Genomic DNA, 25944 nt, shown 5'->3' on the forward strand with positions numbered 1-25944 from the left:
AGCCACACAGCTTGTGCCTGAACAGGGTCTGTCTCTGGTCTGGCTCTCCAGTTAAGTCAGTACTATATGGGGAAGAGGGGGTGCTACCAGCTCAGCAGATCACTGAAATGGGACGTGAACACAATGGAACGCTGTGGCTGGCCTCGTATCCTTTTGATGCAGGAATATCTCATTGATACATCAGTGGACTTGAGTCTCCTCTTCAAGTGTGGGAGCACATGAACTACTTACATAGCTTCTTCAGCAGGAAGGAGGGAGGCACTTCTTAAAAACTATTCCTGAATGTCTTCCTCTTGTGATTAGAAGGGAGGAGGCTGGCTGGGGATGGAGGCGGATAACACTCTTCAGCTTCTGGCTGGGCTGCTAGCCCAAAAATCTTTTTTTTTTTTTCTCCTGCACCATATGGATACAGGAAAAATATAAAGGATATTTATATTGCCCTTGAGGAATTTATAATCTGGTTGGGGGGCAGCCAAACTGCTGCTGGGTAGGCTTGGATCAGCTGCACCACAAGCTGGTGTGGTGCAGCTTGTGCTGTCCCAGCAGGCCCCAAGCTGTTCCCCTTTCTAGAGGTCCAGGCCTGAGCCAGGCCATAGGTCAGTGGGCTGCAGCGAGAGGCACTATCCTCATTTCTTTTGTTTTGTACATAGCATTGGTTTTGGCCACCAGTTACAGGAATTTCTCAAACTAAAAGCTTCTGGTGAACTGTCTCTGGTTCGTTAGCAAGCCACATCATTAATAAATGGTTGTTTTTCTTGTCAGGGAAAATACAGAGAGATATAAGCATATAAACAAATACACACATATGCATGTACACACTAGCGACTATAAAATTGATCCCTTTGGGGGTCCTAGCATTTTAGAATTGGAAAAGACTGTAGAAATCACCAGGTTAAGCCCTGTCATTATAGCTTCAGGATGAGAAGCAAAGGCACGCATTCTATTAACGATGGACATTTAGTAAATAGGTCGTATTTTCTAATTCCTAAAACAGTATTCTTTCCCATCGTGGAATTTGGGAATGCCTGCTAATGTGGACTAAGTTCGTGTTATTTCAGTGTATTTCCAGTGAGAAGAGATGAATTTCCAAGTGATATCTTCATTTTTACTTGTGTGACTACCTAATGTCCACATGGGCAGTTGGCAAAAGAAACTTAATCTCATCTGTGTTTTCATGTCTGTCAGGTATGAGAACAGAGATAAGATCGGCTAGACCAGGGATGGGGAAGGAGAAGGGCCTGGATCTGGAGATTAGATGACCAGTCAGAACAAGTTAGGGGCTGGCATAGGCTTACAATTGGGAAAGAGGCAGGTAACAGTAAGTGAAGGGGGATGAGGGCAGGTGCTGATGCCCAAGAGGTCTGACAGAGGCAGCAGGGAGCAGGGATCTGTTGCGAAGACAACCAGCAAGACTCCAGTTCAAAAGGAACTGTGCCCAAGACAGGGACTCAGCAATGGGGAATGAGGCCCAGATCCTAAAGTGGTTGGTGACATCAGGGCTTAGTTATGAGAGGTAAAACGAGCATCGAGGCCTACCTGCATCAACAGTAAGACTGACTTGATATGGAATCTAGAATCCGTCAGCCTAAGATTCTTTCATTTCCTTCAGACCATTAAAAAATTCTGGTCTAAGGATTAAGTCAGCAGGGGATTCCAGGCTCGTCAGTGTAGGAGGCAGTGTGGGTTAATGCCCAGAATTTGGAAATGGGTAAATTAAGGCAACCTGACAGTTCAATAAAGAAGGGACTAGAGGAGAGCAGGTCCAAGACTTGACTTTGCAACCTGGTTCTCTACTTTAAAATTTTTTTAAAAAACGTTATTAATTTGAATGGTTGTTGGTCAGTGTATAGAAATAGAACAAACTTTGGAGGTCAGTAAGATTTTCATAAGTGCCATAAGAAGTCAGAGTGCTTAACTTGGTGGGGGGATTGGTGAAGGCATCTCAGAAAAAGGCAGATTCTAAATAGGGACCCAAAGGACTTGTTAGGAGTTGGGGAGGGTGTTGTGGAGAGATAAGAATGAAGGAATTTCAATGAGAAGGCTGAGCAGGGAGGTGGGGGTGTTTGTAACCCCTTCTTGGGGAGTGACCTCTGGTGGTTTACCCAATGAAGGGGGAAAGGGACTATGTTTTCTCAGGCTATTTTCAAATCCTTGAAAGCCCAGAGATTTGGCCTTTGCTTCTTTCTGCCTAACGCTTTTCTTCATCACTGAAGAATACATCAGCATTTATTAGATAAAATAGGTGACAATCTGGTTGCTTAGTATGTAGAAAATACATGGTTTTTTTTCCTCCTTGAATCAGAAAAAAAACTGAAATGAAGGATCTAGGAGGGACTTAGAAAAAGGGGTTTCTTTTCCATGACTTTGGAGTTTATGAAGTCTGTGAGTGGTTCATTGTCAATTCATGCTCTTTGCTTAAAGGGGTGAGTTGGTGAAGGATATGGGATGAAAACATAGGTAAAGAAAAATCAGCAAGTGCCTGAAAGTAGATCTCACCACGTCCATAGCTAGGAAGGTCTTGAAACTGTATCAGAACATGTACACATTTGTATTTGGCTCAGCACACTTTCAATTATTAGTACTCACATACAGATTGTGTTGTATGATACAGCTGGATGATAGAGAGAGGCCGATTGGCCCTAGAGAATCAATCACCTGAGGAAGATCACTGGATGAGCTTTCCTTGTCATGGAGCTTGGTGGTAAAGAATGTTACACCTTTTTTTTTTTTGGAACTACATTGACAGATATCCCCTCAAATACATTAACATTCCCCTCTCTGACTCATCTGATGGGAACAATCAGTTCACAAACCAATGTGTGGGCTAACCCACATGGCCAAAAATTACAGAGAATATTTTTTTTCCCCATACGCTAACAAGTGATGGGGAGAAGGGAGTCATTCCACCTACCCCACCCCCTGCCTTTTAGACATCAGTTGCCCAACATTCATTGATGTTCTGGTAATCATAAATGTGCTAAATATGTACTGAAATAGTAGCAGGTAGAGAATAGGGACAGAGGGGCTAGGAAGAGGAAAGGAGTGGGGAGACATTTCATTATTCAACGTATTTTGCCAAAGATCACAGAGTAAGTCAAAGCAAAACATTTTCTATCACAGAGACAATTATTGGACACCTTACATTAAATACAAAATAGAAAAAAAAATTAAGATTTTGAACACATTTGCACAAGGATAAATATTGAAATGGTGAATTATTTATTCACATCCACCTATCTGTTCCTTTCCATGAAGAGCATTTTGGAGCCCATTAGAGATTATTTCTCTGTATCATAGGAAATTCACCAGGTAAAGACAGTAAGTCTGGGCCAACTTGTATCATTAACTAGGGAAGAAATAATGTTTATACAAGGCATTTAGTTTATGAAATTATAAATCTTTTGCTTTACAGCTTTTATTAACTATTATTGTCCAACAAAACAAATCAATTGGTTTTAGCTGTAGGTGGCTTGTTTACCAACTGCCTCTTTCTTCTTGTGACTTAAGAGACAAATGTAACTTAAAATGAGGATTAGAAATAGCTGCCCTGAAATCCATGTAATTCTGGCTTTGCTTCTGGTAAAGGTTATTGTATAATTAGCTGATTCATAATGCACTGTATCATATGGGAAAATAGAACCCTTTGGAAACAAATGACAGATGATGTACAAATAGATAGCCTAGCAATGTAAACAATAGTAGGGGGAATTCATTAAGTGTCTGTTAAAAGCATTTGATTTAATTCTGCCTATCTTTTATCAGACTTTTTTCATGTGTAAACCAAAATGACAAATGATAATTATCTTGAAAGCATGTGGCATGATAAATTTGAAAAAACATGACGTGTTTTCTCATTTTTTTACAGAATCTTTTTTTTTGGCTAGTTTGTTGTATTATAAAAAGATATGATTTTTTTCACCCATAGTTTATCTCCTGAGAAGCACCATAATTAAGGTCTCAAGAATTAAATAGGCTGACACAATCATCAAATGACAATGAGCCATTCATGGTGTTGGGACATCAATCTAATAACATAAAAACTGTTGGTTTTGAAAATCTTCCTCTCTTTCAATATAATCGTCATTTCCACTTGTATAAAACTGAGGTTAATTTACGATGGGTTTATTTCTAGCCAATACCGCTAATGTTCCAGGACTGTCCATATTCTGTATCATTTGATATGTATTGTCATAAAGCTTTTATATTTTTCAAACACTTCAGCAATCTTATGCATTGAGTTTGTTATTAAACAACATTGTGCCACTTTATGGGATCCTATTTAAAGAAAGTTAGTAGCTAGGGAAAGAGATGAGAAACATTTATAATTTGACCCCAACTAAACTCAAGGGCAATATGGGACTTAGTAAAGAGAGTTTATAAATTTCTCAGGTGCTCTTCATAAAAAATAAAGCCAAAATACAAGAATACAAAAAGGAAACCTAAGATGAAAACAAACCAAATAAAAATTTTACTTGGTAATCACTTAGTACCAGTTACTGGGTTTTATGAGTATGAAATTCTAGACAAGGTATCATGTTCTGGAACAACCCTTCCTATATTTCACAGTCATTTAAAGTCTAGCTCAAATGTCCCTTTCTCATCTCCAAGGCAGAATTAGGGACGTCTGTGCCCATAATATCATAGAATTTTGTTCATAATGTTTTTTCTCGCATAGTCATTTGGCTAGTTTTGTATATGATTGACATCCACTCAGACTGGAATCCATGAAGAACAAGGACTTTGCTTTACCCATCCTTGTTTTTCCAGCATCTAAGACCTGGTGCATGGAAAGAACTCAAACATCATTTCTGAAATAACCGTTTTTGCAACTTCAGGTCTTATGCAATGATGACACAGTTCTTAGTAACATGAGAAGGGAAAGATCTAATTGGATCATTCCCTCCCATTGACTCCCTAAATGGTTTAGTGGCAGGATGGCTGTGTGTACACAGCAGAAATGGAGTAGAGATTTGTCATTAACTTAGTGTTTTATAAATAATGCAAACCAAGGAATTTACACAGTACAGATATGTGAAGCCTTTTCCATTTGAGCCTTTCCAGGATCAAAAAGATTTGTGTAAAATTAATTTTTTTTTTTTACTGGAAATCCCTCTGTTTCCCCAATTGTTTCAGCTACCTTTTTTCGAAGCAGTTGTAGTTGGTGTCTTCCCTGAGAAAAGGTAAGCTGGACCCTCTTTCAAGTTGGGCCTCAGCACAAGCTGTGTAGGCAGTCAGTATTGTGGTAAACAATCTGAGAAATATCAGAATACTCTTGTCCCAAAATATTTCCTGGAACTCATCCCTTTGTGATGACATGCTCCTCTCTGAGGATAGAAATAGCAAGTTTTTGGATATTTTTTACTGGTCTTCGGAGTTGGTTCCCCAGCACTTGCTTGGCTCTGGTTTCTGGGTATGGCCCTTTCTGGCAGAAGATTGAGTCACTGATCTGAAAGCACCCATCTGACCTTGGAGGCTCTCTGTTCATCTGATCCTAACTTTAGACTTCTAAGAAGGAAGGTCCCTTGTTCACGCTTGGCCACTGTCACCTGTCACCTGGGGGTGGGAGTGCACACTCCAGTTCCTCCCAGTGCTGTGTCTTCCTGTCGTTTTCCCCTCGGTTTGCCTCACTCTTTAAACTACTTGTTGGGCTCCTACAGACATTTGGGTTAGCACTCTGTGCGTTGTATCTCTGACTTGTAAATCTGTTCTTTAGGACAGTCATGCTTTCCATATTATGGTTGCTGCCATTCATAAAATAATATTTAGACCCCAAATGGTCATACTGAAAGTGAGATAATCAACTGTTATGTTCATAGTTGAGCTTCACAGGAAAAGTATATTCTTTTAATGTTTTTCTTTTATTGAAGGAATGGTTAAGATAAAGATGAAGCTACAGTTGGCAACTGTACGTGAAGATTATGCGGTTTCCGCACAATGTTGGGTGAAGCCAGAACTGCAGATAGAAATAAACACAACAGGTTGGGAGAAGATGGAACTTCACACAGTGTTTGGGGAGGATGGCTGGAGAAATCGTGTCAGTGGCACCCTGGACCTTCTTTTGGTGGCTTTAATTCCCCCAGCCCTGTTCCTGAGCCAGAGAGCATCTTGAGTTGATGCCTAGCAGCTCCTTTTCACCCCCTTCTCCAACATAGAAGATACAGAGGAGAATTAGGAGGGGCATATATGCTGGTTTTCTTTTTCTTTTTAAAATCTCATTGCAATCCTAAAAGGTATGCTTTCTGTCTGTGTGATATACAAATCATTTTGTTCTCTTTTAGGAATGGCCTATTATGAGAAAAAAATTATGGTTCGATATTCTACTTTTTATTTAAGTTGTAATAATTACTCTCGGTAATTAAGGAGAATAGTTAAAAAAAACAGTTTTAAATGGGCATACAGGTTAAAGAGGTGCTTTAGCAATGAAAATGGACAAAATGATTTAACTCTTTGCAAAATCACATTCTGACCTCATTCTTATACATGCCATCAGTAAATTAAGTTTGAGATGCATTCTATTTATGACTGATTTGCTCACAAGGGACCCTAGAGCCTTAAAAGAAATTCTGTTTTTTGGTTCATTTCTTTGCAGTTGAACCAGAGGGGTGAGCACAAGGAGGAGAAAGACAGTTCAGGTGTGGTTTGACCATGTCCTTTTCACTGCCTTGTTCTTACACGTGGCATTTATAAATTATATGAGGAAGGTAATATTTAGACTGATCATTGGGAGACAGATCAGCATGTCCTTAGGAAAGTTTGCTTCTAAAAATCTTTGTAACTTGGCCAAAGAAAAGGTCCAGTAGGACTTCAGACATCTTGGAGATGAGGAAGTAGCCTCTCTGGTTACCAGCATGGGCATAATTTTGATGGGTGAACGTGGTGAATGTTGTCTGGCTTCCAGAAATCCTGGACAGAAGAGGGCAAATGTATTGGGAGAAAAGAGGGTGAAGGCAGTCTTTCTGTTTTTCCTGCCTTTCCTGCTAACAGAAATTGGGTGTCTGTTGGGGAGCCCATGTGTCATATTTGTGTGCAAAGATGGTGGTAGAGAGGAATGGGTGGCATTAGGAGTGGGGAGCCTTGAGCCAGGGGAAGTGCTCCAGACAGTATCGGCTGTGTGTCAGCATTGCCTTTTGGTAAACCATTGCATCGCCACAAAAGCATTATGCCGTAAAACCTTGAGAATCCTCAGCTGTGTCAATATATTTTTTTATAGTTCGTTTTACAGTTTTTAAAATTAAAAATTTTTCCTGTTGCAAGAACAGTTTTATTTTATTCTTTGAATTATAAATGTGAAAGTACAGAAAAAGAAAAAGAAGGCTAAAAACACCTGTAATCCCACTCAGAAGAGTTAAGCACTGTTAACACTTTGGGGTGGATGTATAGTTCCCTGCTCCAAGATTGCTTTGTAACATTCTTCATTTAATAATACACTGTGGACATAATTCCTATGGATCAATGCTCATCTAAGTTAGATCTCAGTGCTCTATAGTTTGTTTTTCTTTTTTCTACAGAATTCAGAGAATGTTATCAACACTCTTAGACTTAAACAAGGGTAGGTGGATCTGTGGCCAGGGCAGAAAGTTGGAATAGATGATCATGGATCTATGAAATGTTAGTTTGGTGTTAATTTGAAGGCGGAGATCTTGGCTTTATCTATCCAACCCAAAAACCCTGAGCAAAAAGCAAGCAAACAAACAAACAACAAAAAACCCAGTCCAAAATGGGGATGTTCGGTCTTTATTGTCCTAAATCTTAGCTCTACCAGCTTATATGCTGCATGATCGTAGGTAAGTTACTCACTCACCTGTTTCCCCATCTGTAAAATGGGAATAATAGTTGCTCAGAGATTTTCTTATAAGAATTAAATAAGATGATCTATGTACAGTGATGAACATTGTTCCTGACACTAAAGTCTTGGTAAACTTTGCATCATTGGCCCTCAGTGTATATTTGCTAAATGACTGAATTACCAATTGATCTCTTAGGTAGCTCAGAATCAGTACCCGTTGTATACTCAAATGAATCTTTTCTGTACTCATCTTTGTTTATAAAGTGTTGTTTGGAAAGTTGAATTATATGAAATCTTGTTTCTTCATTTTTACCTTCTGTAAATAGACTGTCTGACTATATCCCTTCTCACATGTTCCCTTTGTGTTTGGATATTAATAGTGAAACCAGTGCTAAGTGGTGACTACAAAATGAATATAAGCAGCCAGCATCTCCATAGAATTTTTAAAAAGATCATCCGATAGCAGTGCTTTTGCCTACATTTCCCCTGGGAAGAGAACTCAGCCTGAGGAAGGACAAGGCTCTTCTCTGAAGCCCCAGAGACATAACAGCTCAGGCAGAAATAGACACAGGTCTTCTGGTGCAACCTAGTTCCACCATGAAGCAGAGCAAAAACACCTTCTTCTAATTTGTTTTGTTTTGAAAGGCAAGAGGGCCGTGTTACAAATATTCAGCCATTTTCACCAATGGGGAAAAAAGTCTGTTTCTGTGTTCTGTGAACACAGGAGAAGGCTGCGGTGTTGAAATGATGACAATGGGAGTTTCTGCATTAAGTTAATAGTGATGACGATGTGCCTAAAACCTGGATGAGGTGTCAGAGTGGGAACAGGTTGGATGATGATGTAATCCAGTTCCTCAGTTTAAAATGAGGAGAGGTTAAGGGATCAATGTCACATGCTGCCAGCAAAGGGCAGTACAATGTGGCAGTGTGGCTGTCGAGGGCACACAGCTAGAAGCCAGGCTCTTGGGACAGGCGAGCCCTGCCACCTGTCAGCTGTGGACCCCTGGGTAGTGACTTACCCTCTTTGTGTCTTGGTTCCCTTCCATGTAAAACAGAGGTAATAGTACTTACTTCACAAGTGTGGAATGAGGATGAAATCACTTGATGTGTGCAAAGCATTTAGAACTTAGGCTGATCCATGGTGATTATTCAGTATATATTAGCCGTTAGTGGTGGAAGAGGGGAAAGAGCCTGGCATTATTCCCCTCTGAAGGGAGGAGACAGGTTATCACTGGTGCACAGAGAATTGCGGTTTGGGGACTGTATGGCAGTGAGGGGCCAAGGTAGGGTGGGGGTGGGAGGGATGGGCTGGAGGTGGTCCTTTAAAAGGGTAGGAGCTATGCACACGGTGTGTTTTTGAAGACTGGGGGAGAAGTTCTCCCATTAAAAACTTTCTGGTGTAACAGTCCCTGAAATCCCACCTTTGAACAATTTCTTTGGGCCTATCATGACCTCTTCTTGTCAGTTGTCATTTATAATGAAGACATTTGGCAATGGGGTTAAGGATGACCTCAAGTTATTAACATATTAGCCCAAAGCTTGAACTAGTTTATTCAAGGCTTTCAAATTTTGAGACCTCTGAGGGAGGCGCTGGATGCTAGAAGAATACAAAAAAGGAGGTGCCAAAGTCAACATTTACCTCCATCTCAATTTTGTTTTCCAGAACTTGCAGGGCTGGGAAGGGCGAGGGTAGGGCATGACAGGCCTCCTGGGCCCGGGGCTTGGCCTTTCATAATGCTGACAGAGACAGCTTAGAGCGGGCTCCCCAGACTCAAGCCCTGGCCGCCACCGTGCAGCTGAGGCCATGATGATGGCTGCTAAAGCCTGGAGCACCCGAGATTCTTGGTGGTAAAAGAAACCTCCTAGAATCTGGGGGGCGGGGGAATGTATAGTTCTGCTCTTACAACTTGCTTGCTACCACTATATTTATCTGTGAATAAATTCATGTAGCTGCTTTATGGTGCACAAAATGGTATTTTAGCTGCCACAAAAGATTAGAAACAGAATCTTCTTATTTATTCTTACAGTACATTTAAAATTGCTAAGTCAATGCATATTCTAAATTAAGACTAGAAAGAAAAGGCTCTTTGGGTGAAATTCTGTATGTCAGGCTTGATCAAGAATTGAAATTGTATACAGAGATTTAGAAACATCTGGTAATGTGTTATTAATAAGTTAGCAGAAATGAATCAACAGTTTCAACTGAGAAACATTAATTTGCATAAAACACTCAATTAGAAAGAATGCATAATATACATTTTTCATCATATACAATAATTGTGCAATCCAAACATTTAAAAACATACCAACCAACCAGGAAATTTATACATTGTTGAAAACTAGATTAGATTTATAAATGAAGAGAAAAATCTGTTTTTTTTAAACATTATGTTTATTATAGCTTGCAAATAAATTACCATATTAACTGTGGTACAGAATCAGATAACAGAAATAAATCAGTTCTGAGTCCTTTTGAAGTGAAACAATTGTTCCTTCCACGAATAAAAAGAACATGAATGCATAGTTAAAAACATAGCTCAGACCCCTATTCAGACTTACACACTGAAACACAAGCAAAATCTGAGTTTGAGTTTTATAATCTGAGTTAGATGTTTTATAAGGAGTATGTGTATCATTTGGTTTGCATTCTAAAGCAGTGCTGAGCTTCAGGAGTCGAATGACATGAACATGCTGTGAAGAGGTCAGCTGTGGGTCTGGAGTGGGCCGCTCACTTCACAACATTCTAACTGCAGCGCAGGAGAGCCAGCTGTGCTCATCTCTTCCCAGCTCTGCGTTCAGTGATGCCACATTGGGAGCTTGTAACTGGCTGTGGTGGAAGGATTTACGCCAAGGAAAATGGCATCATGCTATGAATTGGGCTTTTGTTCCTGAAGAGCTAATGGTGAAATATTAAAAAAAATGTATTCTGTGTGACCATGAGCAAGTTGCTAAGCCTCTTTGGTCCTTTGTTTCTTCATCTCTGAAATGGAAGAAAATAGTATTTCAACCTGGTACAATTTTGATGTGGTTTAAATGACATAATTTGTATAATTCCTTAATATCTAGCACATGGTTCTTAATAAGTGTTAGTGTGATTGTATTTGGGGCCACCAATATTTTATGTCTTCTAGTGGGGAAATCAACCTGGCAAGTTCTTTTTTGGTAAATGAGGATGAATCACGACAGTTAAATATTTATTGAACATTTGCTATGTGCCAGGCACAATTCTAAGTACATTCTAAATATCATATCATTAAATCCCCACCCCAACCCAGTGAGAGAGCTAACTCATTTTGTCCCCATTTCACAAATGATGAAACTGAGGTTCATCACGGAACTTACTCAAAGATGTAAATAGTAAGTGGTAAATCTGGGATACGAACCCTGATAATTTGGCTCTGGACCCCATGCTCTTAAGACTATACTCTTGTGCTTCTAGTAAAGTCTCATAGGACATTAGAAAAGGACAGGACCTTAGATCAACCTGGTCCAGGGCGCTGTGTTTACAGATGAGGGGGGAGAGACAGACAGACTTATCCAGGGTCACATACAAGCTTTTGTGTTTCCTGATTCCAGTTAAGCCTGCTTTTTGTTTAAAAAGGAGATAGCAAGACAATGCCTACACTCAAATATAAGTGGGAAAAACATGCACACTGGAAGGGGATCTGAAAAATAAGGAATATGTGAAAAAATGTCTGGTGTTCGTAGAGAACGGACTTGAGGACACGGGGAGTGGGAAGGGTCAGCTGGGATGAAGTGAGAGAGTGGCATGGACATATATACACTACCAAACGTAAAATAGGTAGCTAGTGGGAAGCAACCGCATAGCACAGGGAGATCAGCTCGGTGCTTTGTGACCACCTAGAGGGGTGGGATAGGGAGGGTGGGAGGGAGACGCAAGAGGGAGGAGATATGGGGATATATGTATATGTATAGCTGATTCACTTTGTTATACAGCAGAAACTAACACACCATTGTAAAGCAATTATACTCCAATAAAGATGTTAAAAAAAAAAAAATCTGCCTGCCAATGCAGGGGACACGGGTTCGAGCCCTGGTCCAGGAAGATCCCACATGCCGCGGAGCAACTAAGCCCGTGCGCCACAACTACTGAGCCTGTGCTCTAGAACCCGCCAGCTACAACTACTGAAGCCTGTGCACCTAGAGCCTGTGCTCCGCAGTAAGAGAAGCCACCACAATGAGAAGCCCGTGCACTGCAACGAAGAGTAGCCCCCATTCACCGCAACTAGAAGAAGCGCACTGCACAGCAATGGAGACCCAATACAGCCAAAAATAAAATAAATAAAATAAATAAATTTATTAAAAAAAAATGTCTGGTGTTTTGGGGTCTGTTTCATCTGAGGATTAATTTCCCTTCCCTGGGCTAGACAATGAGCCTTTTAATAGCTCCAATGAGATGGGGTTGTCATTGCAGCAAGAGTCGGAAGCTGGTCAAAGGGCTTCATAGAAACTTTTAAAGACCTTTCAGTGGAATCAGTGGAAATACTCAAACCTTATGCAGAAAGGAAAATGCAATGCTTTTCAGCCCTTCTGCTTGAAGGGGGAAAACTTCTCAGTGTCCAAGCATCCTCCCCTGCCAGCCCTTGATCCTTCCTAAGCTGGAGCTGCTTGTTTATGTTGGGCCTGGGGGTGTGTGTGTGTGTGTGTGTGTGTGTTCATATGTGCACATGCATGCATGCAGGCATACATGTGCCCCTACAGTTAACCTCTGAAAGCAGTGTCCAGTCTCCATGTTCCCATATCTGGATGGGTGGCCTGTTTTCAGGGCCAAGAAAGCAGAGTAATCTTCACTAGGCAATTGTCCTGGCCCAGGTCATCTTATTAGATGTTAAACCATGGGTAGGCCTGCTCTTCAGTGCCCTAAGGGAAGAGAGTGATGCAGGAGGCTTCCTAAACTAAGGCATATTCATTCTTTTTTTTTTAAATAGATCTTTATTGGAGTATAATTACTTCACGATACTGTGTTAGTTTCTGTTGCACAACAAAGCGAATCAGCCATATGCATACACATGTCCCCATATCTCCTCCCTCTGGAGCCTCCCTCCCATCCTCCCTATCCCACCCCTCTAGGTCATCGCAAAGCACCTAGCCGATCTCCCTGTGCTATGCTGCTGCTTCCCACCAGCCAATTATTTTACATTTGGTAGTGTATATATGTCGATGCTAATCTCAGTTTGCCCCAGCTTCACTCTCCCACCCCATGTCATCAAGTCCATTCTCTATGTCTACCTCTTTATTCCTGCCCTGCAACGAGGTTCATCAGTACCATTTTTTTTTTTTTTTAGATTCCATATATATGCATTAGCATATGATATTTGTTTTTCTCTTTCTGACTTACTTTACTCTGTATGACAGACTCTAGGTCCATCCACCTCACTACAAATAACTCAATTTCATTTCCTTTTATGGCTGAGTATTATTCCATTGTATATATGTGCCACATCTTCTTCATCCATTCATCTGTTGATGGACACTTAGGTTGGTCCCATGTCCTGGCTATTGTAGATAGAGCTGCAATGAACATTGTGGTACATGTCTCTTTTTGAGTTATAGTTTCTGCAGGGTATATGCCCAGTAGTGGGATTGCTGGGTCATATTTTAGTTTTTTAAGGAACCTCCATACTCTTTTCCATAGTGGTTGTATCAATTTACAGTCCCACCAACAGTGCAGGAGGGTTCCCTTTTCACCACACCCTTTCCAGCATTTATTGTTTCTAGATTTTTTTGATGAGGGTCATTCTGACTGGTATGAGGTGATACCTCATTTGTAGTTTTGATTTGCATTTCTCTAATAATTAGTGATGTTGAGCATCTTTTCATGTGCCTCTTGGCCATCTGTATGTCTTCCATGGTTAAATGTCTATTTCGGTCTTCTGCCCATTTTTTAACTGGATTGTTTCTTATTTTTGATATTGAGCTCCATGAGCTGTTTGTATATTTTGGAGATTAATCCTTCATCTGTTTCATTTGCAAACATTTTCTCCCATGCTGAGGGTTGTATTTTTGTCTTGTTTATGGTTTCCTTTGCTGTGCAAAAGCTTTGAAGTTTCATTAGGTCCCATTTGTTTATTTTTGTTTTTATTTCCATTACTCTAGGAGGTGGGGCAAAAAAGATCTCGCTGTGGTTTATGTCAAAGGGTGTTCTTCCTATGTTTTCCTCTAAGAATTTTATAGTGTCTGGTCTTACGTTTAAGTCTTTAATCCATTTGGAGTTTATTTTTGTGTATGGTGTTAGGGAGTGTTCTAATTTCATTCTTTTACATGTAGCTGTCCAGTTTTCCCAGCACCACTTATTGAAGAGGCTGTCTTTTCTCCATTGTATATTCTTGCCTCCTTTGTCATAAATTAGGTGCCCATATGTGCGTGGGTTTATCTCTGGGCATTCTGTCTTGTACTATTGATCTATATTTCTGTTTTTGTGCCAGTACCATACTGTCTTGATTACTGTAGCTTTGTGGTATAGTTTGAAGTCAGGGCGCCTGATTCCTCCAACTCCGTTTTTCTTTCTCAAGATTGCTTTGGCTATTTGGAGTCTTTTGTGTCTCCATACAAATTTTAAGACTTTTTGTTCTAACTCTGTGAAGAATGCCACTGGTAGTTTGATAGGGATTGCATTGAATCTGTAGAGTGCTTTGGGTAGTAGAGTCATTTTCACAATGTTGATTCTTCCAATCCAAGAACATGGTATATATCTCCATCTATTTATGTCATCTTTGATTTCTTTCTTCAGTGTTTTATAGTTTTCTGAGTACAAGTCTTTCACCTCCTTAGGCAGGTTTATTCTTAGGTATTTTATTCTTTTTGTTGCAATGGTAAATGGGAGTGTTCCCTTAATTTCTCCTTCTGACTTTTTGTTGTTGGTGTAGGAATGCCAGAGATTTCTGTGCATTAATTTTGTATCCTGCAACCTTACAAAATTCATTGATTAGTCCTAGTAGTTTTCTGATGGCATCTTTAGGATTTTCTATGTGTAGTATCATGTCATCGGCAAACAGTGACAGTTTTACTTCTGCTTTTCCGATTTGGATTCCTTTTATTTCTTTTTCTTCTCTGATTGCTGTGGCTAGGACTTACAAAACTATTTTGAATAAGAGTGGTGAGAGTGGACATCCTTGTCTTGTTCCTGATCTTAGTGGAAATGCTTTCAGTTTTTCACCATTGAGTATGATGCTTGCTGTGGGTTTGTCATATATGGCCTTTATTATGCTGAAGTAGGTTCCCTCTACACCCATTTTCTGGAGAGTTTTTATCATAAATAGTTGTTGAATTTTGTCAAAAGCTTTTTCTGCATCTATTGAGATGATCACATGGTTTTTATTCCTTAATTTGTTTATGTGGTGTATCATGTTGATTGATTTGCGTATATTGAAGAATCCTTGCATCGCTGGGATAAATCCCACTTGGTCATGGTGTATGATCCTTTTAATGTGCTGTTGGATTCTGTTTGGTAGTATTTTGTTCACGATTTTTGCATTTATGTTCATCAGCAATATTGGTCTATAATTTTCTTTTTTTGAGATATCTTTGTCTGGTTTTGGTATCAGGGTGATGGTGGCCTTGTAGAATGAGTTTGGGAGTGTTCCTCCCTCTGCTCTATTTTGGAACAGTTTGAGAAGGATAGGTGTTAGCTCTTCTCTAAATGTTTGGTAGAAATCACCTGTGAAGCCATCTGGTCCTGGGCTTTTGTTTGTTGGAAGTTTTTAAATCACAGTTTCAATTTCAGTGCTTGTGATTGGTCTGTTTATATTTTCTATTTCTTCCTGGTTCAGTCTCAGCAGGTTGTGTTTTTCTAAGACTTTGTCCATTTCTTCCAGGTTGTCCATTTTATTGGCATGTAGTTGCTTGTAGTAATCTCTCATGATCCTTTGTATTTCTGCATTATCAGTTGTTACTTCTCCTTTTTCATTTCTAATACTGTCGATCTGAGTATTCTCCCTTTTTTTCTTGATGAGTCTGGCTAATGGTTTATCAATTTTGTTTATCTTCTCGAAGAACCAGCTTTTAATTTTATTGATCTTTGCTACTGTTTCCTTCATTTCTTTTTCATTTATTTCTGATCTGATCTTTATGATTTCCTTCCTTCTGCTAACTTTGGGGTTTTTTTGTTCTTCTTTCTCTAATTGCTTTAGGTGTATGGTTAGGTTGTTTATTTGAGCTTTTTCTTGTTTCTTGAGGTAGGATTGTATTGCTATAGACTTTCCTCTTAGAACTGCTTTTGCTGCATCCCATAGGTTTTGGGTTGTCATGTTTTCATTGTCATTTGTTTCTAGGTAATTTTTAAATTTCCTCTTTGATTCCTTCAGTGATCTCTTGGTCATTTAGTAGTGTATTGTTTAGCCTCCATGTGTTTGTATTTTTTACAGATTTTTTCCTGTAATTGATATCTAGTCTCATAGCCTTGTGGTCGGAAAAGATACTTGATACGATTTCAGTTTTCTTAATTTTACCAAGGCTTGATTTGTGACCCAAGATGTGATCTATCCTGGAGAATGGTCCATAAGCACTTGAGAAGAAAGTGTATTCTGTTGTTTTTGGATGGAATGTCCTATAAATATCAATTAAGTCCATCTTGTTTCATGTATCATTTAAAGCTTGTGTTTCCTTATTTATTTTCATTTTGGATGATGTGTCCGTTGGTGAAAGTGGGGTGTTAAAGTCCCCTACTGTTATTGTGTTACTGTCGATTTCTCCTTTCATGGCTGTTAGCATTTGCCTTATGTATTGAGGTGCTCCTATGTTGGGTGCGTAAATATTTACAATTGTCATATCTTCTTCTTGGATTGATCCCTTGATCATTATGTAGTGTCCTTCTTTGTCTCTTGTAATAGTCTTTATTTTAAAGTCTATTTTGTCTGCTAGGAGAATTGCTACTCCAGCTTTCTTTTCATTTCCATTTGCATGGAATATCTTTTTCCATCCCCTCACTTTCAGTCTGTATGTGTCTCTAGGTCTGAAGTGGGTCTCTTGTAGACAGCATATATACAGATCTTGTTTTTGTATCCATTCAGCCAGTCTATGTCTTTTGGTTGGAGCATTTAATCCATTTACATTTAAGGTAATCATCAATATGTATGTTGCTATTACCATTTTCTTAATTGTTTTGGGTTTGTTTTTGTAGGTCTTTTCCTTCTCTTGTGTTTCTTGCCTAGAGAAGTTCCTTTAGCATTTGTTGTAAAGCTGGTTTGGTGGTGCTATATTCTCTTAGCTTTTGCTTGTCTGTAAAGGTTTTAATTTCTCCGTTGAATCTGAATGAGATCCTTGCTGGGTAGAGTAATCTTGGTTGTAGGTTTTTCCCTTTCATCACTTTATATATGTCCTGCCACTCCCTTCTGGCTTGCAGAGTTTCTGCTGAAAGATCAGCTGTTAACCTTATGGGGATTCCCTTGTATGCTATTTGTTGCTTTTGCCTTGCTGCTTTTAATATGTTTTCTTTGAATTTAGTTTTTGTTAGTCTCATTAATATGTGTCTCGGTGGGTTTTTCCTAGGGTTTATCCGGTTTGGGACTCTCTGTGCTTCCTGGACTTGGTTGACTCTTTCCTTTCCCATGTTAGGGACGTTTTCAACTATAATCTCTTCAAATATTTTCTCAGACCCTTTCTTTTTCTCTTCTTCTTCTGGGACCCCTATAATTTGAATGTTGGTGTGTTTAGTGTTGTCCCAGAGGTCTCTGAGATTGTCTTCAATTCTTTTAATTCTTTTTTCTTTATTCTGCTCCTTGGCATTTATTTCTCCCATTTTGTCTTCCAGTTCATTTATTCGTTCTTCTGCCTCAGTTATTCTGTATTGACTCTTTCTAGTGTATTTTTCATTTCAGTTGTTGTGTTGTTCTTCTCTGTTTGTTCTTTCGTTCTTCTAGATCTTCGTTAAACATTTCTTGTATTTTTTCAATCTGTGCCTCCATTCTATTTCTGAGATTCTGGATCATCTTTACTATCATTACTCTGAATTCTTTTTCAGGTAAATTACTTATTTCCTCTTCATTTATTTGGTCTTGCAGGTTTTTACCTTGGTCCTTCATCTGTGACATATTTTTTTGCCATCTCATTTTTTTTTTATTTTATTTTTTTTATGAGTGGGATTGTGTTCCTGTCTTACTGCTTGTTTGGCCTGAGGCTTCCAACACTGGGGTTTGTAGGCTATTGGATAGAGCTGAGTCTTGGTGCTGAGATGAGGAACTCTGTGAGACCTCACTCCGATGAATATTCCCTAGGTTCTGAGATTCTCTGTTAGTCCAGACTCAGAGCTCCCACCGCAGGAGCTTCGGCCCGACCCCGGGCTTGTGAACCAAGATACCACAAGCCTCCTGGGGTGGCAAAAAAAAAAGAAAAGGAAAAAATAAAATTTGACTAGGAAAGTAATAGATATCTTAGGAAGAATATAAAAATAAAAATATAGATTAATCAACAACTGGAAAGTAGTACCACAATAGTAAAAAAGAGGAGGGAAAAGAAATAAAAAAGAAAAAAGGAGGGGAAGTCCTTGGCTGTGGAGGGCAGGGCCTCAGCAAGGGCAAGGTTTGGGTGGGGGGGGGGCCAATGCTCAGGACCCACAGGGCTGGAAAAGGCCCTGGGGGCTGTGGGGGGGGGGGCTTAGGCTCAAGGAACAGAAGGGGCCGAGGTGTGCCCCCCACCCCTGGTCTCAGAGGGTGGGGGACCTCACCTGGGAGCCCAGCAGGCTTCCTGGGCTCGAGTGGGTGGGGCAAACACCCTCCTCTTCTCTCCTGCTCTTCTGGTCTGGAAGGGCCCCTCCCGCCTGCCTCTCCTGATCTCCCCGGCCTCAGGGGTGTGGATGCTGTCTGGTCTCCACTTCTCCTCCCCCCTCAGTCCCCCTCTGACCTACCAGTTCACTTTGGGGTTCCTCCCATCTCCTTGGGCATCAGAGTCCCCCACCAGCGGCCGGCAGGTGCCCTAGCTGTGGGGAGACGCTAAGTCCGCGTCTTCCCACACCGACATCTTGACACTCACTACTCCATATTTATTCTTCCTAGTGCACAATCTGCAGCTAAGTTGGCAGAACAAAATCCAGTAAACTTTTGGTATAACTTGCTCAGGAAAATAAGTTATGAATATTTTCTATTTTTATAGGTAGGTAAAATGTTATATGGTTATTGAAAATACCACCTGGCACCTTGCATAGAAGTTTGGAGTGGGCCAGGCTGAGGAGTCTTATGCAGGGTAAGTCTAGAGGCAGAGGGTGGGATGAGGTGAATGAAAAGAGTCCTGGCTCTGGGAGAGCAGCTAATATCATTGTCTTAGTTTCTAGAAGCAGAGCTAGAAGCAGAGCCTGAGACAGGGATTCTTGTGTACATGATTTATTGAGGTGATGCTCTCAGGAGAAGGGGAAGAAAGCTAGGAAGGATGTTTTCAGCTGGAGTCTAGCTTCACAGGGACCTATCGTGAGCTATGGGTAACAAATTGCACCCCAGAGATGGCTTCCCCTCAAAGCAAAGGGCCAACCTTTTGTGCCCCAGGTAGTCAGTCACTGGTCACTGGCGTAACTTCCATAACTTCCAAGGTGAGGCAGCTCCCTTTGGCCTAGGGCAGTTCTCTGAGATGGGCATAGCTGTGCATCTTTTGCAGCCAACTACAACTCTGGGTTTTTTTTGTTTTTTTTTTTTGAGCCACTACAACTGGGGCTGGGTACATCAGCCTGGTGAAAGGAATAGGTAAGCAGCAAAGCATACACGGATGTGTGGTATTGGGAATTTGTGTCCCATCAAAATCGTGTTGGGGAAAAGGGTTATGAGGGCCCCACTAGAAATCCTAAGTAGTGGAACAGACAAGTTTCAGAACAGAATGCAGCAGCTGGAGTCTACTAGCCCCTGATGAGATTCGAGTTACCTGGGTGTTGGCAGTGAGTGGCCTGAGGGCCACGTAGGACTCCAGATTCAGGGGTTGCCCACTTCTGTCCTGTTCAAGTGCTGGCTAGAAAACCGTCTTGGAGTTTACTGGCTGCTAAAGGGATCATTATTGTTTTAGGATTTGGGAATTCTCTAATGTTTTGTGGGAAGGGAAGTTGAGGACTGAAGGGGGTTCAGTTTTTCCATGGGGCTGTGATGGTGGCCTCGGGGTAGTGATGGTGCTGGTGCTGTGAGGGTAGAGTGGAAGGGGGAGGAAAGAAGATGGAGTTCCACTTCTGGACTTAAGAAGCTTCATCGTTGTCCTCCTAAACAGAGGCCTAAGTTCCTGTCCTGGCTGAGTCCAAGTCCTGGCCACTTAACAACGGCATGGCCTGGGGCAAGTTGCTTAACCTTTCTGTGCCTCTCTTTCTCCACCACCAAAATGAGGTCGAAAATACTTAACTCGTGGTTACTGTGAGGACTCTATAAGCTAATATATTTAAAGTTCATTGCATGTAGCCAGTGCCGATAAATTGTTTCATTATATGAGATCTTATTATTATTAGATGTTAATGGATTTTGTTACTAGTGAAAAATTGAATCTCTCTCTCTCCTTCCCTCCCTCTCCTTCCTATAAATCATATACTCTGAATGTGTTCAGATTATTGTTTAATATCTAAACATAAGGGAATCTTAAAAAAGAAAGAGAGTTTGGAATGTCACAAAAGAACAGATATTTAACATGCATTTTTCTGCATATGTTATTGCCATCCAGTGTGGTAATTTTCTTTTACTCTGCACGCTTGCATTTGTGAAACCAATTTGGGGGTCGGGAGAGCCCGGGAGATGAAACAGAGAGGAAGTAAGAGCTCCTTAGATACCATGTAAGGGTCTGGCAAAATTTGACTTTGAATTAGCCAGGTTAAAATGAGCTTCTATTTTAATAAAATAACAGTAAGACAGTCTAGGCAGCTGGGGAGTGGGAATTGTTTTGAATTACATACTATTTGGAGAAAAAAGAGCTGTGATCAGAATAACAAGGTTTTACTGTACATCACATATTGTACAAATTCTGCTGTCTCTTAGAAATACTCTTTGTGTCTTCAGTCTTTTATGATTGTCGTGCCATTCTGGGAGCCACTCAGTCCTTTGTGTTATTCTATTGTCAGCCATAATGAAATAATTGGGATGACAATTATTTGCTTGTTTGGTTTCAAAAGTTTTCTGTGTTCAGTTCCTTCTATTGTCTGCCTCATGGTACCATGGTGTGATATATCATGCCTGCCTAGTTTCCAAGAACAAAAAATCATGCTTTCCCCCCACCCCAGGAGAAGTACCTCCTTAAACAGACTTTAATGGAGATATATTAAAAGTACTACAGCGAACATTAAAAATAATTGCAGCCATCCATGACTCAAATAATTTAAACATACCAAGATGGTAGATGATGTCACAGTCTTCCATGGAGTTTAGCAGTCTAATTTTATAAACCTCAAATCAAATAGATAGACTGACAATGAGAGATAGGATTTGAGATTAGACTTGTTAAAAAACTCAGGAAATATGGCAGCTTGAAACACAATAACACAGGTTGTGCTCAGCCCACCCTAGCCATTCAAGTGACATGTGCTGATGGTTGTGAAAGCAGGGTAACATCGGCTCCTTCTCCTTCTCTAACCCTGCCCAGAGATGCTAGGGAATTAACTAAGGTTCTAGCAGTGTAGGTTTGGATCAGCACAGGGATGGCTGCCACTGTCACACCAGCCTGAGTGACATGCACTGCGAGTGCTCCAGTGCCGTTTGGAGGAGGACGGCCAGATGCGACCCAGACAAGACAGGGTAGTGGCTTTATTATGAGGCATGTTTTGAAGCCAGACTTGTCTTCAAATACAAACATTACCACTTACCAGTTACTTAACTTTTCTGAGTCCCCTTATTTATGTAAATTAAAAAAAAACCCAGAAAACAAAAAGAGGGATTAGGAAATAATAGTTTTTGCCTCATGGAGTTATTTTGAGGTTCAAATGAGATGATGCAGGTAAAAACACTAAGCCTGGTGCATAATAAGTGCTCCTTAAATAGTAACGTTGTATTTCACGATTCTTCCAGCCCAGGCTGCATTCTCCTAGATGTGCCTATCTACCAGCATTTGCTCAGGGTCAGAACTCTTGACTGGATTGCAGGCAATGGGACTGCCAGTCCCATTCCTTGGCTTTACCGGGCTAACCTCTCAGTTTTGCTCCCTAGCCTGACTCTGAGGGTTGCATGGGCACAGATGGAAAAGAGCTGTAGATTGTTACAGATGTCCAGCAGGAGGTGAAGGAAGAGTCTGACCCTGCATTTTTTATTTGAAACAGTTGCTTAAATCTGTCATTTTAGAAACACATGTGCTTATGGAAACACGTGCATATACTATGCACATCCACGTGTAAAGCTCAGATATTGTCCATAGGAGAACAAAATATCTTGATGAAAATGAGTAATTCAGCTAATCACCCAGATGTGTTAGCTATGGTGCCACACAGCTGGGTGATCTAAAACAGCTAGCTGTTTGGTGACTTGCAAATAAAGCATCTAGATAATGGAATCTCCCTTTTTTCCTCCAGATTTTTGGCATCATTTAGACATAATCTAAATGATATGGCAACATATGGTAAAATCTCTCACATTCAAAGGCATGCAAGCAGCAAGCTAACACTTTCTACTAAAAAAATTTGCTCATAGGTATTTTGATGAATCTAAAATTCTTACAAAGCACATCGTTTGAAAGAAATATGGCAGCAAAACAAACTGCTGCATTCAAAGCAGGGGTATTGAAAAGTGTCAGGCAAACATTTTTAACCTCCTGTTTGTGTGCAGTCTGGTCAAAATAGAATAGATTTTCTTTTATGGAAGTAGTTTAAAAAAGGGGCTAAAAGACAAAGATTTAGTGTTTGCAGGTCCTTCAGGTTTGCCTGAGCTCCAAGAATTCCATCTTTGGCATCCAGCTATTCTCATTAAATAAGCATTTTCAGTTTCTGATGTGTCCGGTTCGAAGGAACCAGTTCAATGTCATGCTTTGAAATTAATTACTGTGGAAAGTCTACGTAAATGTACTGTAAAACAGAAATCAAGTTGGACACGAAGCAAAGTGGATGAGCGGGAAGCTAAAATAAACACCACAGCAACATGCAAGAGGTGGAAGGTTTAAAGAGTTTTTAGACCATCAGTATGATAGTTTTGATTTCTAGATTCAAATCTTTAAGTGCTTTTCTCCAACTAATGGGATGATTGAAATTATAGGGCAAGAAGAGAATCAATGTGCTGGATTTTTCATTCTAGGTGCAGAGTTTTAAAGAATTATGGAGTCTGAGAACTGAATGGGATGGTAGAGAACAGCTATCCAGGGTCACAAGTGTAAATGCTCAAGAGCCCATGCAGGTAATTCATGGGAATGAAGCAGGGCAGAGAGTAGGCACATAAGCACACACTGGGCAGCTCTAGGCATCTCTAGGGAGAGGTGAGAGTATCCTGGTGCAAATAATCAGCTCTAGCCTATTGCTGCCGTGCAGGAAGCTGACCCAACATTAGGGGCTGCTCCAACTTTTCAAGAAAATCTGGAATTCTAGATTTTATGTAATGTTTCCAAAATATTTAAGATTTGGCTCATTCAGTGATCGCCTACTGATCTCTAGCTTGCTACTTTTCATCTAGTCTAACCACATATCTTATAGATGTGGAAACCAGACCCAGAGAAGTGAGTGCCATGATGAAAGTCCAATGGCTAGGTGGCAGCACTGGAACTCGAACCCAGATCATCTGCCTTTTCTCCTGCATTACTTCCACAGTGAGCACAGTGTCCTACCCATAATAGGGTTCAACAAGGGCTTCTTAGATGAATTCCATGGATTCTTAAAGGTTTTAATAGATAAGCTCTAGTACACCCCTGACAATATCCCTAAGATAATCATTTACTCAACACATTTTTTTTTGTCATTTGTCTTTCTTTTTCTTTTTTTTTTAAACTTTTAATTTTATATTGGACTATAGCTGATTAACAATGTTGTGATAGTTTCAGGTACACAGCAAAGCAACTCATCCATACATATACATGTATCCATTCTCCCCCAAACTCCTCTCCCATCCAGGCTGCCACATAACATTGAGCAGAGTTTCCTGTGCTATATACACTAAGTCCTTGTTTTTCTTTGTTTTACTTCATTCAGCTCATTTTTTTCCTTTACCTATATTAAATATTTTTTCTTTGTTGAACAATGCTTCTGCATTCTCTATATTTCACATACATCATCTAAGTTTCTATATTTGACTCTTATTCCTTACGACTCGGTCTCTCAAGGTCTGAAAGTATCTTTAATTGATTATATCTCTACTATATATTGCTATGCATTCATCAGAGGGGATAAAATATAAATTTGTAAATCGGAACATTATATTACTGGAGTCAGTTAAGAGAATCCATTTTCCATGAAGGGTGCCACTACATATTCCCCACAGAATATAAGGAGAATGTCCACTTGTCTTCAAGCCTTCAGATCTTAAGTTCAACGCTTGTAAGAGAAGAAACACTTATACAAAGAAGCAGATACATACTCTGGCTGGGACTTCTTTCTGTGACTTCAAATAATATTTGGAAGAGTTTATTTCCAAAGGCATAAGGTGTAGGGAAAGGAAAACTGCTCTTGTGAGGACAAAGGGTGAAACACAGTAAAGGGTCTATTTCTATGGGATTCTTAGCCACACCCACACCGTAGCACCAGACTAGGGATTCTGTTGCTCGCACTTCTATTTAGGCTTGATGGGAAAGTATGCCCTGACTCTGTTACTGATAGTCTCCTACACTTGAATGGCACGTTAGTTCCCAAAGGACTTCCACATGGTGCATTTCTTATTTTATAGTGGGAAAACTGAGGCTCAGAGAGGGTGAGTAACTTGCTCAATGCCTCACAGCCAGGTCAAAGAAGACATAGACTGGTATTTGATCAACTCCAGTGCTCTTTCTCTGAGCACTCTCTTAGCTTTAGGGTTACTCTAACTAGCCTCCAGGTCATGATGACCCATGTTAGATGACCTGCTGGAATAATTTTGCACATTTCCCTACCCTAGGTAGTGCTGCTATGAAGGCAATGGCTATACGTAGAAGCAATTAAAAACATTAATAGAAGATCTCTAACTCTCAGACTCTCAATTATTTGTGCGTGAGGGCTGTTATGGTAGAAAAGGAAGAAACGTTTTCCTGGCTGGGATTCTCATACTAGCAAATTGGCTATTCTGACTTAAATTCATATTGTTACTAATTGGTGTTCGAATTTGTGTTCTGAGCTGTGCATATGCTAAGTAGCGATTTTCCCTACTTGTTTGATTATGGAATAGTGCACACATTGTACCTTATGAAAGAAGGAAACAGCTTGTGCTGCCTCAGGAGGAGATATCTCATCTAATAATTACGCTTAGAGGCGTTGGCATAGCTAAATGCTGACCCATGAGCAGGCCGTGGAAAGACCACAGGAAAAAAGTAGCTTTGTTCAGGCCTTTTTCCTCAACTGGATTTAAAAAACAAATGTCTTTAGAGCAAAGCACTGAAGGGTGAGAGGCAGCAAAGAGGCAGATTATTAAAGCATTCATCATGAAGTTACAGGCGGGCCTAGGAAGGGTGCCAGTCCTGCTGGCAAGGCTGTCTGGCCGAAAATTTCTTGTAAATTTTCAAGAGTTCCCAAAAGAAATCTCTAGGCAGGAAAAAGGAAAGGGCAGAGTGACTCTCTTGCAACTCTACTTCAATAGTTTCTGAACTGTAGCTTCAGAAACCTGTCAAGGAAAGGCTCAGTTACATGTGGGAGGCTGAATTTGGGGGATTGGAAGACTAGATATTTAGGATTATTGCAGTGATGGTGCCCTGAGCATGGATTTTTATAGACTTGTTTGTTTATATGAATGAGAACTAAGTGTTTACAGTGTCAGGTTCTTTTTCTTGTCTGATGAAATGATAAGAGTATGTCTTTTTGTGTTTATAGATTCACTTTTTGTTTTCAGTCTGTAATTCAGTTCAGTTCCTATAGGAATATAGTAAATCTTTGCTTCAACCTTAGTACAGTGTTTGGCCAAATTGTCTATTTGGCTTTAGCTTTGGCCTTGACCCCATGACCTTTAAGGCTGAGTAACCACAATCCTACTTCAATGTTGTTGATGACATCTCTGAACTTGGGATGATCAATGATTGAGTGATTATGTTAGTCATCATCATGTTTAATCAGCATAATAAAATCAGTAATAGGTACAAAGCATGTCTCTCTGAATAATCTC

The 25944-nt window shown here is 40.2% G+C and overlaps 2 protein-coding genes and 1 long non-coding RNA gene across 6 annotated transcripts in view; 2 read left to right on the forward strand and 1 right to left on the reverse strand.

Moving 5' to 3' along the window:
* Positions 1-8069, forward strand: part of LOC309659367 (uncharacterized protein) — a 30557-nt gene extending 22488 nt beyond the window's left edge. The window contains exon 4 of the mRNA XM_082459079.1: positions 5868-8069. Within this exon, the coding sequence (XP_082315205.1) occupies positions 5868-6109 (242 nt within the window). The 3' untranslated portion in view covers positions 6110-8069. The remainder of the gene's footprint in view (positions 1-5867) is intronic.
* The window catches only part of LOC309659369 (uncharacterized protein), an 813664-nt gene that overhangs the window by 182358 nt on the left and 605362 nt on the right, over positions 1-25944 (forward strand). The gene's annotated exons all lie outside the window — the stretch shown is intronic.
* Positions 1170-25944, reverse strand: part of LOC309659382 — a 30929-nt gene continuing 6154 nt past the window's right edge. Inside the window, exon 2 of the long non-coding RNA XR_014262764.1 lies at positions 1170-25813. This is a non-coding gene — a long non-coding RNA (uncharacterized lncRNA). The remainder of the gene's footprint in view (positions 25814-25944) is intronic.

Source organism: Balaenoptera physalus, assembly GCF_965194825.1.
Source record: "Balaenoptera physalus genome assembly, chromosome: 4".
Lineage (NCBI taxonomy): Eukaryota > Metazoa > Chordata > Mammalia > Artiodactyla > Balaenopteridae > Balaenoptera > Balaenoptera physalus.